The 16,185-nt window shown below is 39.6% G+C and overlaps 1 protein-coding gene across 1 annotated transcript in view; it reads right to left on the bottom strand.

The window, feature by feature from the left end:
- LOC128647210 (RNA exonuclease 1 homolog) overlaps positions 1 to 16,185 on the bottom strand; it is a 681,669-nt gene that overhangs the window by 158,979 nt on the left and 506,505 nt on the right. The window contains exon 18 of the mRNA XM_053699994.1: positions 14,140 to 14,255. Coding sequence (XP_053555969.1) covers positions 14,140 to 14,255 — 116 coding nt within the window. The remainder of the gene's footprint in view (positions 1 to 14,139; positions 14,256 to 16,185) is intronic.

Below are 16,185 nucleotides of genomic sequence, written 5' to 3'. Positions count from 1 at the left end.
TACATTCCTACCAGGAGGGGCAAAGTTTCCCAAACCTCAAAATGCCTATAAATACACCCCCACCACAATTCAGTTTAACGAATAGCCAAGAAGTGGGGTGATAAGAAAGGAGCGAAAGCATGAACAAGGAATTGGAATAATTGTGCTTTATACAAAAAAAATCATAACCACCACAAAAAGGGTGGGCCTCATGGACTCTTGCTAATATGAAAGAAATGAATTTATCAGGTAAGTTCTTACATAAATTATGTTTTCTTTCATGTAATTGGCAAGAGTCCATGAGCTAGTGACGTATGGGATAGCAAATACCCAAGATGTGGAACTTCCACGCAAGAGTCACTAGAGAGGGAGGGATAAAAATAAAGACAGCCAATTCCGCTGAAAAATTAATCCACAACCCAAATCAAAAGTTTTAATCTTATAATGAAAAAAACTGTAATTATAAGCAGAAGAATCAAACTGAAACAGCTGCCTGAAGTACTTTTCTACCAAAAACTGCTTCTGAAGAAGAGAAAACATCAAAATGGTAGAATTTAGTAAAAGTATGCAAAGAAGACCAAGTTGCTGCTTTGCAAATCCAACAGAAGCTTCATTTTTAAAAGCCCAGGAAGTAGAAACTGACCTAGTAGAACGAGCCGTAATCCTCTGAGGCGGGGATTTACCCGACTCCAAATAAGCATGACGAATCAAAAAGCTTTAACCAAGATACCAAAGAAATGGCAGAAGCCTTCTGACCTTTCCTAGAACCAGAAAAGATAACAAATAGACTAGAAGTCTTTATAAAATCTTTATTAGCTTTAACATATTTCAAAGCTCTTACCACATCCAAAGAATGTAAAGATCTCTCCAGAGAATTCTTAGGATTAGGACACAAGGAAGGGACAACAATTTCTCTACTAATATTGTTGGAATTCACAACTTTAGGTAAAAATTTAAATGAAGTCCGCAAAACTGCCTTATCCTGATGAAAAATCAGAAAAGGAGACTCACAAGAAAGAGCAGATAATTCAGAAAACTCTTCTAGCTGAAGAGATGGCCAAAAGGAACAATACTTTCCAAGAAAGTAATTTAATGTCCAAAGAATGCATAGGCTCAAACGGAGGAGCCTGTAAAGCCCTCAAAACCAAATTAAGACTCCAAGGAGGAGAAATTGGCTTAATGACAGGCTTGATACGAACCAAAGCCTGAACAAAATAATGAATATCAGGAAGATAAGCAATCTTTCTGTGAAACAGAACAGAAAGAGCAGAGATTTGTCCTTTCAAGGACACCAAAAGCTCTACTGTAGAGACTGACATGGACTACGGCTACACCCTAGAACAAAGCAGCACACTCTGGCACTACTTTAAATATAATAAACTCTTGATTGAAGAATCTAATCTAACACCTCACTTTACCTCTTCCTATCACTAATGTAGGCAAAGAGAATCACTGAAGTGGGAGGGAAGGGAGGAGCTATTTAACAGCTCTGCTGTGGTGCTCTTTGCCTCCGCCTGCTGACCCGGAGGTGAATATTCCCACAAGTAAAGATGAAATCCGTGGACTCATCGTGTCTTTAAAAATAAATTATTTGAAAAGTGATTATTTCCTCAGGAAGAACATGTTCAGATTTGTAGGAGTCATCCAATACTGGTGCATGTAAACAATACTTTTTGCCTGCTAGGGGAGAGCTAGATCATTTGAACAAATCTATTATTTACAACTGAAGATGACCAAAAGAAAGTTGTTCACATAATGAAAGATTTGTAGTCCATTTTCTTCAAGCTTTTCATTAAGAGTTATTGGGAACTGTGTATTAACAGTTCTTGGAGATGTAGACAAGCAGAATGGCAGGCTCACAAAATGCTTTCTTCTGACACCTCACAAATTAAAGGACTAATAAAAACAGAATTTATGCTTACCTGATAAGTTTCTCTCTCTTGCGATGTATCGAGTCCACAGATTCATCCAATACTTGTGGGATATTCTCCTTCCCAACAGAAAGTGGCAAAGAGAGCACCCACAGCAGAGCTGTCTATATAGCTCCTCCCCTAACTCCACCCCCCAGTCATTTGACCGAAGGCTAGGAAGAAAAAGGAGAAACTATAGGGTGCAGAGGTGACTGAGGTTTTTTATAAAATATACTACCTGTCTTAAATAGACAGGGCGGGCCGTGGACTTGATACATCGCAAGAGAAAGAAATTTATCAGGTAAGCATAAATTCTGTTTTCTCTTGCAAGATGTATCGAGTCCACGGATTCATTCAATACTTGTGGGATTGGGATACCAATACCAAAGCTTTAGGACACGGATGAAGGGAGGGACAAGACAGGTACCTAAACGGAAGGCACCACTGCTTGTAGAACCTTTCTCCCAAAAATAGCCTCCAAAGAAACAAAAGTATCAAATTTGGAAAAAAGTATGAAGTGAAGACCAAGTCGCCGCCTTACAAATCTTTTCAACAGAAGCCTCATTTTTAAAAGCCCATGTGGAAGCCACTACTCTAGTAGAGTGAGCAGTAATTCTTTCAGGAGCCTGCTGGCCAGCAGTCTCGTAAGCCAAACGGATGATGCTTTTCAGCCAAAAAGAAAGAGGTTGCCGTAGCCTTTTGACCTCTCCGCTTTCCAGAATAGACAACAAACAATGAAGATGATTGACGGAAATCTTTAGTTGCTTGTAAGTAGAACTTTTAAAGCACAAACCACATCTAGGTTGTATAACAGACGTTCCTTCTTGGAAGGATTAGGACACAGAGAAGGAACAACAATTTCCTGATTGATATTCCTATTAGAAACAACCTTAGGAAGAAACCCAGGTTTGGTACGCAAAACCACCTTATCCGCATGTAAAAACAAGATAAGGGGAGTCACACTGTAAAGCAGATAACTCAGAAACTCTTCGAGCCGAAGAGATAGCTACCAAAAACAGAACTTTCCAAGATAAAAGCTTAATATCTATGGAATGCATAGGTTCAAATGGAACCCCTTGAAGAACTTTAAGAACCAAATTTAAACTCCCTGGCGGAGCAACAGGTTTAAACACAGGCTTTATTCTAACTAAAGCCTGACAAAACGCCTGAACGTCTGGGACATCTGCCAGACGCTTGTGTAAAAGGATAGACAAAGCAGATATTTGTCCCTTTAAGGAACTAGCTGATAATCCTTTCTAGAAATCCTTCTTGGAGAAAAGCTAATAGCCTAGGAATCCTGATCTTACTCCATAAGTAACCCTTGGAATCACACCAGTAAAGATATTTACGCCATATCTTATGATAGATTTTTCTGGTGACAGGCTTTCAAGCCTGAATCAAGGTATCAATGACCGATTCAGAGAAACCACGCTTTGCTAAAATCAAGCGTTCAATCTCCAAGCAGTCAAACGCAGAGAACGTAGGTTTGGATGCTTGAATGGACCTTGAATCAGAAGGTCCTGCCTCAGCGGCAGAGTTCATGGTGGGACGGATGACATGTCCACCAGGTCTGCATACCAAGTCCTGCGTGGCTACGCAGGTGCTATCAGAATCACCAAAGCTCTCTCGTGCTTGATTCTGGCAATCAGACGAGGAAGAAGAGGGAATGGTGGAAACACATAGGCCAGGTTGAATGACCAGGACATTGCTAGAGCATCTATCAGCACTGCCTGGGGATCCCTTGACCTGGACCCGTAACAAGGAAGTTTGGCGTTCTGACGAGATGCCATCATATCTAATTCTGGTGTACCCCATAGCCGAATCAGTTGGGCAAACACCTTCGGATGGAGCTCCCACTCCCCCGGATGAAAAGTCTGTCGACTTAGGAAATCCGCCTCCCAGTTCTCTACTCCTGGGATATGGATTGCTGAAAGATGGCAAGAGTGAGTCTCTGCCCATCAAATTATTTTGGAAACCTCTATCATCGCTAGAGAACTCCTTGTTCCCCCTTGATGATTGATATAAGCTACAGTCGTGATGTTGTCCGACTGAAATCTGATGAATTTGGCCGCAGCCAGTTGAGGCCACGCCTGAAGCGCATTGAATATCGCTCTCAGTTCCAGAATGTTTATCGGGAGGAGAGTCTCCTCCTGAGACCATAACCCCTGAGTTTTCAGGGAGTTCCAGACTGCACCCCAGCAGGCTGGCATCTGTCGTAACTATGATCCACTCTGGTCTGCGGAAACACATTCCCCGAGACAGGTGAACCTGTGAAAACCACCAGAGAAGAGAATCTCTGGTCTCCTGATCCAGATCTATCTGAGGAGATAAATCTATTTCCATTGCCGCTACCATAAGTCCGATTACCTCCATACACTGAGCCACTGACGGCCGCAGAATGGAATGAAGAGCTCGGCAGGTGTTTACGAGTTTTAATTTCCTGACCTCCGTCAGAAATATTTTCATTTCTACCAAGTCTATCAGAGTTCCTAGGAAGAAAACCCTTGTGAGAGGGGAGAGAGAACGCTTTTTTATGCTCACCTTCCACCCATGAGCCCTTAGAAAAGCCAACACGATGTCCGTGTGAGACTTGGCTAGTTGGAAAGTTGACGCTTGAATTAAGATGTCGTCTAGATAAGGCGCCACTGCTATGCCCGTGGTCTTAGAACTGCTAGGAGTGATCCAATCACTTTTGTGAAAATTCTGGGAGACGCACTAGAAGTACTTGGCGTCGCTTGTGCGGGCGTAACTGGTTGTGACACTTGGGGAGAACTAGATGGCATAACCTCATTTCTTTCTGCCTGAGAATCCTCTAGTGCTACATTTTTAAGTGCTACAATATGCTCTTTAAAATGTATAGACATATCAGTACAAGTGGGACACATTCTAAGAGGGGGTTCCACAATGGCTTCTAAACATATTGAACAAGGAGTTTCCTTGATGTCAGACATGTTTAACAGGCTAGTAATAAGACAAGCAAGCTTGGAAAACACTTTATTCAATGTAAAATAATTTAAAAAAAGCGGTACTGTGCCTTTAAGAGAAAAAAAACCATGTACACGTTATGCAAAACTGCTTAAAAATGCACCAAATCCTTTAAATTTTTTACAGTATATGTAGTAAGCCTTAGTAAGGTTGCACCACCAGTAAAAAATGAAATTAACCCCTTAATACCCAAACCGGATTGACAAGAATAAAAAAAACGGAATAAATACAGTCAGCACCTTACCACAGCTCTGCTGTGGCGCCTACCTGCCCTTAGGGGTTGAATTTGAGGTAATAAAGCTTCGTTTTGGCCCCAAAACCGCTTCAGGACCCTCCAGTGTTGCAGCTTGCTGTCCAAAATGAATAAAAACTGCGCATCTAAGGCGCGAAATTAGGCCCAACCCACCTCTTACACGATGTCTGTTGGGCCTTAAAGTGACACCTCAAGTGTTAAAAACAGCCATGGGGGATGTAAATCCCAAAAATAAGCCAAATGAACCCTCTCAATAAAAAGTCCCAAAACGTTTAATCCAATTTCTCCAAAAAACGTTTTCTCTATTATATAAGTGTCAACCGGCAGAGTAACTTAGCCCTTATGTAAGCTTGAAATACTACCCAAGTGTTTGATTACAGCTTACCCTTCCCCTCATGGGGATATTGTCAGCCCTTTTCTGGAAATATCACAGTCTTTCTAGAAAAAAATTACTGAACATACCTCAGTGCAGCATAGCCTGCAAAACCATTCCTCAACTGAAGTTTCCTGTACTCATCAGCCTCTGTGGGAACAGCAATGGATCTTAGTTACAAATGCTAAGATCATCATCCTCTAGGCAGAAATCTTAATCCTTTTTTCTGCTTGAGAGTAAATAATACACACCGGTACCATTTAAAATAAACTCTTGCTTGAAGAAAATAAAACTAATATTTTGTCACCACAATCACTTTACCCTTCCTTATTGCTTAGAGCCGGCAAAGAGAATGACTGGGGGGTGGAGTTAGGGGAGGAGCTATATAGACAGCTCTGCTGTGGGTGCTCTTTGCCACTTCCTGTTGGGAAGGAGAATATCCCACAAGTATTGGATGAATCCGTGGACTCGATACATCTTGCAAGAGAAAACATAATTTATGTAAGAACTTACCTGATAAATTCATTTCTTTCATATTAACAAGAGTCCATGAGCTAGTGACGTATGGGATATACATTCCTACCAGGAGGGGCAAAGTTTCCCAAACCTTTAAATGCCTATAAATACACCCCTCACCACACCCACAAATCAGTTTAACGAATAGCCAAGAAGTGGGGTGATAAGAAAAAAGTGCGAAGCATATAAAATAAGGAATTGGAATAATTGTGCTTTATACAAAAAAATCATAACCACCACAAAAAAGGGTGGGCCTCATGGACTCTTGTTAATATGAAAGAAATGAATTTATCAGGTAAGTTCTTACATAAATTATGTTTTCTTTCATGTAATTAACAAGAGTCCATGAGCTAGTGACGTATGGGATAATGAATACCCAAGATGTGGATCTTTCCACACAAGAGTCACTAGAGAGGGAGGGATAAAATAAAGACAGCCAATTCCTGCTGAAAATAATCCACACCCAAAATAAAGTTTAATGAAAAACATAAGCAGAAGATTCAAACCGAAACCACTGCCTGAAGTACCTTTCTACCAAAAACTGCTTCAGAAGAAGAGAATACATCAAAATGGTAGAATTTAGTAAAAGTATGCAAAGAGGACCAAGTCGCTGCTTTGCAAATCTGATCAACTGAAGCTTCATTCCTAAACGCCCAGGAAGTAGAAACTGACCTAGTAGAATGAGCTGTAATCCTCTGAGGCGGAGTCTTACCCGATTTAACATAGGCAAGATGAATTAAAGATTTCAAACAGGATGCCAAAGAAATGGCAGAAGCTTTCTGGCCTTTTCTAGAACCAGAAAAGATGACAAATAGACTAGAAGTCTTTCGGAAAGATTTAGTAGCTTCAACATAATATTTCAAAGCTCTAACAACATCCAAAGAATGTAACGATTTCTCCTTAGAATTCTTAGGATTAGGACATAATGAAGGAACCACGATTTCTCTACTAATGTTGTTGGAATTCACAACCTTAGGTAAAAATTCAAAAGAAGTTCGCAACACCGCCTTATCCTGATGAAAAATCAGAAAAGGAGACTCACAAGAAAGAGCAGATAATTCAGAAACTCTTCTGGCAGAAGAGATGGCCAAAAGGAACAAAACTTTCCAAGAAAGCAATTTAATGTCCAATGAATGCATAGGTTCAAACGGAGGAGCTTGAAGAGCTCCCAGAACCAAATTCAAACTCCATGGAGGAGAAATTGACTTAATGACAGGTTTTATACGAACCAAAGCTTGTACAAAACAATGAATATCAGGAAGAATAGCAATCTTTCTGTGAAAAAGAACAGAAAGAGCAGAGATTTGTCCTTTCAAGGAACTTGCGGACAAACCCTTATCTAAACCATCCTGAAGAAATTGTAATATTCTCGGAATTCTAAAAGAATACCAAGAAAAATGATGAGTAAGACACCAAGAAATATAAGTCTTCCAGACTCTATAATATATCTCTCTAGATACAGATTTACGAGCCTGTAACATAGTATCAATCACAGAGTCAGAGAAACCTCTTTGACTAAGAATCAAGCGTTCAATCTCCATACCTTTAAATTTAAGGATTTCAGATCCGGATGGAAAAAAGGACCTTGCGACAGAAGGTCTGGTCTTAACGGAAGAGTCCATGGTTGGCAAGATGCCATCCGGACAAGATCCGCATACCAAAACCTGTGAGGTCATGCCGGAGCTATTAGCAGAACAAACGAGCATTCCCTCAGAATCTTGGAGATTACTCTTGGAAGAAGAACTAGAGGCGGAAAGATATAGGCAGGATGATACTTCCAAGGAAGTGATAATGCATCCACTGCCTCCGCCTGAGGATCCCGGGATCTGGACAGATACCTGGGAAGTTTCTTGTTTAGATGAGAGGCCATCAGATCTATCTCTGGAAGCCCCCACATTTGAACAATCTGAAGAAATACCTCTGGGTGAAGAGACCATTCGCCCGGATGCAACGTTTGGCGACTGAGATAATCCGCTTCCCAATTGTCTACACCTGGGATATGAACCGCAGAGATTAGACAGGAGCTGGATTCCGCCCAAACCAAAATTCGAGATACTTCTTTCATAGCCAGAGGACTGTGAGTCCCTCCTTGATGATTGATGTATGCCACAGTTGTGACATTGTCTGTCTGAAAACAAATGAACGATTCTTCAGAAGAGGCCAAAACTGAAGAGCTCTGAAAATTGCACGGAGTTCCAAAATATTGATCGGTAATCTCACCTCCTGAGATTCCCAAACTCCCTGTGCCGTCAGAGATCCCCACACAGCTCCCCAACCTGTGAGACTTGCATCTGTTGAAATTACAGTCCAGGTCGGAAGAACAAAAGAAGCCCCCTGAATTAAACGATGGTGATCTGTCCACCACGTTAGAGAGTGTCGAACAATCGGTTTTAAAGATATTAATTGATATATCTTCGTGTAATCCCTGCACCATTGGTTCAGCATACAGAGCTGAAGAGGTCGCATGTGAAAACGAGCAAAGGGGATCGCGTCCGATGCCGCAGTCATAAGACCTAGAATTTCCATGCATAAGGCTACCGAAGGGAATGATTGAGACTGAAGGTTTCGACAAGCTGTAATCAATTTTAGACGTCTCTTGTCTGTTAAAGACAGAGTCATGGACACTGAATCTATCTGGAAACCCAGAAAGGTTACCCTTGTTTGAGGAATCAAAGAACTTTTTGGTAAATTGATCCTCCAACCATGATCTTGAAGAAACAACACAAGTCGATTCGTATGAGACTCTGCTAAATGTAAAGACTGAGCAAGTACCAAGATATCGTCCAAATAAGGAAATACCACAATACCCTGTTCTCTGATTACAGACAGAAGGGCACCGAGAATCTTTGTGAAAATTCTTGGAGCTGTAGCAAGGCCAAACGGTAGAGCCACAAATTGGTAATGCTTGTCTAGAAAAGAGAATCTCAGGAACTGAAAATGATCTGGATGAATCGGAATATGCAGATATGCATCCTGTAAATCTATTGTGGACATATAATTCCCTTGCTGAACAAAAGGCAATATAGTCCTTACAGTTACCATCTTGAACGTTGGTATCCTTACATAACGATTCAATAATTTTAGATCCAGAACTGGTCTGAAGGAATTCTCCTTCTTTGGTACAATGAAGAGATTTGAATAAAACCCCATCCCCTGTTCCGGAACTGGAACTGGCATAATTACTCCAGCCAACTCTAGATCTGAAACACAATTCAGAAATGCTTGAGCTTTCACTGGATTTACTGGGACACGGGAAAGAAAAAATCTCTTTGCAGGAGGTCTCATCTTGAAACCAATTCTGTACCCTTCTGAAATAATGCTCTGAATCCAAAGATTGTGAACAGAATTGATCCAAATTTCTTTGAAAAAACGTAACCTGCCCCCTACCAGCTGAACTGGAATGAGGGCCGTACCTTCATGTGAACTTAGAAGCAGGCTTTGCCTTTCTAGCAGGCTTGGATTTATTCCAGACTGGAGATGGTTTCCAAACTGAAACTGCTCCTGAGGACGAAGGATCAGGCTTTTGTTCTTTGTTGAAACGAAAAGAACGAAAACGATTGTTAGCCCTGTTTTTACCTTTAGATTTTTTATCCTGTGGTAAAAAAGTTCCTTTCCCACCAGTAACAGTTGAAATAATAGAATCCAACTGAGAACCAAATAATTTGTTTCCCTGGAAAGAAATGGAAAGTAGAGTTGATTTAGAAGCCATATCAGCATTCCAAGTCTTAAGCCATAAAGCTCTTCTGGCTAAGATAGCTAGAGACATAAACCTAACATCAACTCTAATAATATCAAAAATGGCATCACAGATAAAATTATTAGCATGCTGAAGAAGAATAATAATATCATGAGAATCACGATTTGCTACTTGTTGCGCTAGGGTTTCCAACCAAAAAGTTGAAGCTGCAGCAACATCAGCCAATGATATAGCAGGTCTAAGAAGATTACCTGAACACAGATAAGCTTTTCTTAGAAAGGATTCAATTTTTCTATCTAAAGGATCCTTAAACGAGGTACCATCTGACGTAGGAATGGTAGTACGTTTAGCAAGGGTAGAAATAGCCCCATCAACTTTAGGGATTTTGTCCCAAAATTCTAACCTGTCAGGCGGAACAGGATAAAATTGCTTAAAACGTTTAGGAGTAGTAAATGAATTACCCAATTAATCCCATTCTTTGGAAATCACTGCAGAAATAGCATTAGGAACAGGAAAAACTTCTGGAATAACCGCAGGAGCTTTAAAAACCTTATCCAAACGTATAGAATTAGTATCAAGAGGACTAGAATCCTCTATTTCTAAAGCAATTAGTACTTCTTTAAGTAAAGAGCGAATAAATTCCATCTTAAATAAATATGAAGATTTATCAGCATCAATCTCTGAGATAGAATCCTCTGAACCAGAAGAGTCCAAAGAATCAGAATGATGGTGTTCATTTAAAAATTCATCTGTAGAGAGAGAAGATTTAAAAGACTTTTTACGTTTACTAGAAGGAGAAATAACAGACAAAGCCTTCTTTATGGATTCAGAAACAAAATCTCTTATGTTATCAGGAACATTCTGCACCTTAGATGTTGAGGGAACTGCAACAGGCAATGGTACATTACTAAAGGAAATATTATCTGCTTTAACAAGTTTGTCATGACAATTATTACAAACAACAGCTGGAGGAATAGCTACCAAAAATTTACAGCAGATACACTTAGCTTTGGTAGATCCAGCAGGCAGTGATTTTCCTGTAGTATCTTCTGGCTCAGATGCAACGTGAGACATCTTGCAATATGTAAGAGAAAAAACAACATATAAAGCAAAATAGATCAAATTCCTTATAAGACAGTTTCAGGAATGGGAAAGAATGCCAAATATCAAGCTTCTAGCAACCAGAAGCAAATGAAAAATGAGACTGAAATAATGTGGAGACAAAAGCGACGCCCATATTTTTTAGCGCCAAATAAGACGCCCACATTATTTGGCGCCTAAATGCTTTTGGCGCCAAAAATGACGCCACATCCGGAACGCCGACATTTTTGGCGCAAAATAACGTCAAAAAATGACGTAACTTCCGGCGACACGTATGACGCCGGAAACGGAAAAGAATTTTTGCGCCAAAAAAGTCCGCGCCAAGAATGACGCAATAAAATGAAGCATTTTCAGCCCCCGCGAGCCTAACAGCCCACAGGGAAAAAAGTCAAATTTTTGAGGTAAGAAAAATATGATAATTCAATGCATAATCCCAAATATGAAACTGACTGTCTGAAAATAAGGAAAGTTGAACATTCTGAGTGAAGGCAAATAAATGTTTGAATACATATATTTAGAACTTTATAAATAAAGTGCCCAACCATAGCTTAGAGTGTCACAGAAAATAAGACTTACTTACCCCAGGACACTCATCTACATGTTTGTAGAAAGCCAAACCAGTACTGAAACGAGAATCAGTAGAGGTAATGGTAAATATAAGAGTATATCGTCGATCTGAAAAGGGAGGTAAGAGATGAATCTCTACGACCGATAACAGAGAACCTTATGAAATAGACCCCGTAGAAGGAGATCACTGCATTCAATAGGCAATACTCTCTTCACATCCCTCTGACATTCACTGCACGCTGAGAGGAAAACCGGGCTCCAACTTGCTGCGGAGCGCATATCAACGTAGAATCTAGCACAAACTTACTTCACCACCTCCCTTGGAGGCAAAGTTTGTAAAACTGATTTGTGGGTGTGGTGAGGGGTGTATTTATAGGCATTTAAAGGTTTGGGAAACTTTGCCCCTCCTGGTAGGAATGTATATCCCATACGTCACTAGCTCATGGACTCTTGTTAATTACATGAAAGAAATGGAAATTTAAAGATAGCAAATCTATGGAGACCAGAAAAAAATGCTGGGAATCTGCCTTTTTTGGATGGCCAGAGTAGAATCTAATGGAATGGAGCAAAGTTTGTGAAGAATTTAGGGAATCTTGAAGGGCTCCCTTTTATGAAAGTCTGAAAGAAGCGAGGAAATAAAAAGTTTAGAAGACATTGTATGCAGTAACCTCTGCAGATAATGCTCTGAACCAAATATGTCTAATCAAAGCTACTTACGACTCTCACAGCTGGAGAACAGATAAGCACAGCATGCTTGCTTATTTTAAGGCCCTGTAGATCTAGGTTGCCTTCTTCCTTGAACTTGATGAAAACTGCCCCTCTAAGGAATACTGAGTCAAAGCAGAACTAGGAATCCTCGCAAATATAATTGATTTGAAGATCCTGCTGCTGGCTTAGAGCTGACAGCAAACCAATGCACAAAAGGACATCAGAAGATCAGATATAAATTTACGTGATTTTATCTTTACAGCGAATTGGTAGACTCAGGGACCTCTTCCCTAAAGGAGAAAAAGGTCTCCTCTTGAAAATTGTTACAAGTACTAAACCTGAAATACACAGAATAAAAGTAGTGGTTTGCCAAAATTTGCCAAACACAAGCACCATACAACGTCAACTTTCAAAGTATTATTACAGGGTATAGCATAATACAAGTGAGCAGAAACCACAGAAACATAAAATGAGACAAATATTTAACAGATGCTATAGAAATAAATGCATTTTTGTGAAATAACCCCACTCTGGCTACTGAGGTGGCAGAAGATATTTGGGTGGAGCAAATTTCTTTTAGAGCTCAGGTCAATCTCCTGAAATATACTAAAAAGAAATGAATTAGTGCCAGTGTAAGTCTTTCTATTGGTTTCAGAGGAACAGCACAATCTCACACAATTTGCAAACTCACAGGCAGGGAGATGGTATGAGAGAGAAGAGGCACCAATCAGTAAAGCAGAGGCAACACTGACCGGAAAGCATGTCAAAATTAATGAGCACTGCATTGTACATTTTTAAATATTTTGTCTGCTCAACAAATCACGTGATAGTTAATGTTGCTTGCATATGCAGGTGCTATCACACAACCCTAGATGCCACCATCTTGCATTCCAGGAATAAGGAAGAAACAATGCATAGGTAAGCAAAGCAGGCACAAAAACAGACATCTAAAGAAGCCACTAGGCACAAAGACACAACATTTAGACATTCAGTATGACATAAGTATAGAAAGCTCTGCATACAACCCATTAGCGTCTCAGATGGAAAATGCCCTCTGTCAATATACCAGACAGAATGATAGGTTCTTAGTTTTAGCTGATGGGTAAGTTCTATCCAAAGTCATTTTGATAGTCCTATATTTATGTGGTGAATATTGGCCAGTATAGGCAGGATATAAGTTTTATAATGCTAAGATTGGTATCAAGAAATACGAAACCATATGCATTTTGCAATCTTTAAGCTCACAAACAAACTTAAAGGGACAGTATACACCAATTTTCATAAAACTGCATGTAATAGACATTACTATAAACAAAAATATGCACAGGTACATGTATACAAATCCAGTATAAAACCTTTTAAAAACGTTCTTAGACTCTCCCAAATTAGCTCTATTGATGAGGTTAGGCTGGGAAACCCACTGAAATGGGCTGAGAAAGCAGGAAGAGAAGACACTCCCCCCTCCCATGTATATGAATTTATGTCTACAGGCTCCTGCTTGTGTATACATTTAAAACTTTGGGGGCTTGGTTGGGAGTAATAAGCAAATAAGCAAAACTATACATTTTAGCAAAAACACCCCCAGATATGCTGTATAAATCTATCATCTGCAAAGAAAAATCTAGTGTACTTTGTCTCTTATTTCAGTGTATGCAATAAAACAACCTTTCTTCATTTAAAACTTCATAAATTGTAATGTCAGCAACTCACGGCATGTTGCAAAAATGCATAAATATTCATTCTAAAGTAAATTTAGATAATCAACTATTCTAAGATTATGCGTCCCAAAACATGGCTTTATAGCTTCTCTTTATTTCTACAATTGTATGTTCCGCCAATAACAAAAGTACTATAACTCTGCTCTGTTTGTTACCAGTGTATGTAATACTGCACATAACCCAAAATCAACTGAAAGGGCATAGTGAATAGGCAAGTACAAGAATGATTAGTAGATGGACATAATAAATAAATCCTGTTGCACTATGGGTAGAGGTAAATGAATGTTATTAAAAAAATATAGATTGTGATAGGTACATAAAGATTCTCATACCTGGTGTTGTAATCCAGGATTTCGTTATCTGGTTTAACAAATGTATCATAAATAACCTGCAGAGTGGAGTCAACCACGGTCACTCTTGTTAGCTCCAATCCATGTGTTGTGTAGCACTGTGAAGACATAACATTTAATAAAATGAAACGGGTTGCATTGACAAAGGCCAGTTATCGGTACTTAAAGTGATGATAAACTTGAGACACCCGGAAAGCAGCATGTAAACATTGTTTTAAATAAACATGACTCATTATTCACTTTTTAAATTTATTCCTATTATTATTACCTCTGTTATGTGTAAATCTTTGTCTCTGTTGCTCCGCATGGCTCTGGAGGTGCATTTGTTTTTTTAATCAAGTTTCTGCTGCAAACCAATTTAAATATGTGCCATTTGGCGTCCATGAGTGAAGCTAATACGCATCTTTGATAAATTGCACACGCATTAGTTAGTAACCAGCCTGGCTGAGTAAGAGTGTGTTCCTGTGTGACGCATACATGTTGAGCTATCCTGGGAATCCCATCCTACGTCATTCAGTGATTGTGAACAGCGCATCTTAGTAGAAATGAAGCCTCTCTATTTGTAATTTAAGTTTATTCAACACCAGCTCATAGTATTTTACTGGAATATTACTAAAATGTTTTTTTCTTTATTAATCTTTTTATGTCCATCAAATAATGCTAGTTATACATGGGTACTCACACTGATATGTGTATATATATATATATATATATATATATATATATATATATATATATATATATATATGTGTGAACTTACCTGATAAATTTATTTATTTTATGGTGGCGAGAGTCCATGAGCTAGTTACTGATGGGATATACATTCCTACCAGGAGGGGGCAAAGTTCCCAAACCTCAAATGCCTATAAATACACCTCACACCTTACTCATACCTCAGTTTAATGTATAGCCAAGTTAGTGAGGTGTATAAGGAGTTAAAGCATAAAAAAAAGAGGAAGAGGATAAATGTGCTTTATACAATAAAAATCATAACCCCCAAAAATGGGTGGGTCTCGTGGACTCTCGCCACCATGAAAGAAATGAAGGTAAGTTCTTACATAAATGATGTTCTTTTATATCGGTGGCGAGAGTCCAAAAAACATAATTTATGCTTACCTGATAAATTCCTTTCTCCTGTAGTGTAGTCAGTCCACGGGTCATCCATTACTTATGGAATATTTCTCTTCCTAACAGGAAACTGCAAGAGAATTACCCAGCAGAGCTTGCTATATAGCTCCTCCCCTCACCTGTCATACTCAGTCATTCGACCAAGCATACGAGAAAGGAGGAACCATAGGGTACAGTGGTGACTGGAGTTTAATTAAAATTTAGACCTGCCGTAAAAACAGGGCGGGCCGTGGACTGACTACACTACAGGAGAAAGGAATTTATCAGGTAAGCATAAATTATGTTTTCTCCTGTTAAGTGTAGTCAGTCCACGGGTCATCCATTACTTATGGAATACCAATACCAAAGCTAAAGTACACGGATGAAGGGAGGGACAAGGCAGGAACATTAAACAGAAGGAACCACTGCCTGAAGTACCTTTCTCCCAAACACAGCCTCCGAGGAAGCAAAAGTGTCAAATTTGTAAAATTTTGAAAAAGTGTGAAGCGAAGACCAAGTCGCAGCCTTGCCAATCTGTTCAACAGAGGCCTCATTTTTAAAGGCCCAGGTGGAAGCCACAGCTCTAGTAGAATGAGCTGTAATCCTTTCAGGGGGCTGCTGTCCAGCAGTCTCATAGGCTAATCGTATTATGCTACGAAGCCAAAAAGAGAGAGAGGTAGCCAAAGCCTTTTGACCTCTCCTCTGTCCAGAGTAAACGACAAACAGGGAAGAAGTTTGACGAAAATCCTTAGTTGCCTGCAAATAGAATTTCAGGGCACGGACTACGTCCAGATTATGCAAAAGTCGTTCCTTCTTTGAAGAAGGGTTAGGACACAGAGATGGAACAACAATCTCTTGATTGATATTCTTGTTAGTAACTACCTTAGGTAAGAACCCAGGTTTAGTATGCAGAACTACCTT

The sequence above is a fragment of the Bombina bombina genome, chromosome 2 (assembly GCF_027579735.1).
Source record: "Bombina bombina isolate aBomBom1 chromosome 2, aBomBom1.pri, whole genome shotgun sequence".
Classification (NCBI taxonomy): domain Eukaryota; kingdom Metazoa; phylum Chordata; class Amphibia; order Anura; family Bombinatoridae; genus Bombina; species Bombina bombina.
This window is presented reverse-complemented; position numbering and strand designations above follow the sequence as displayed.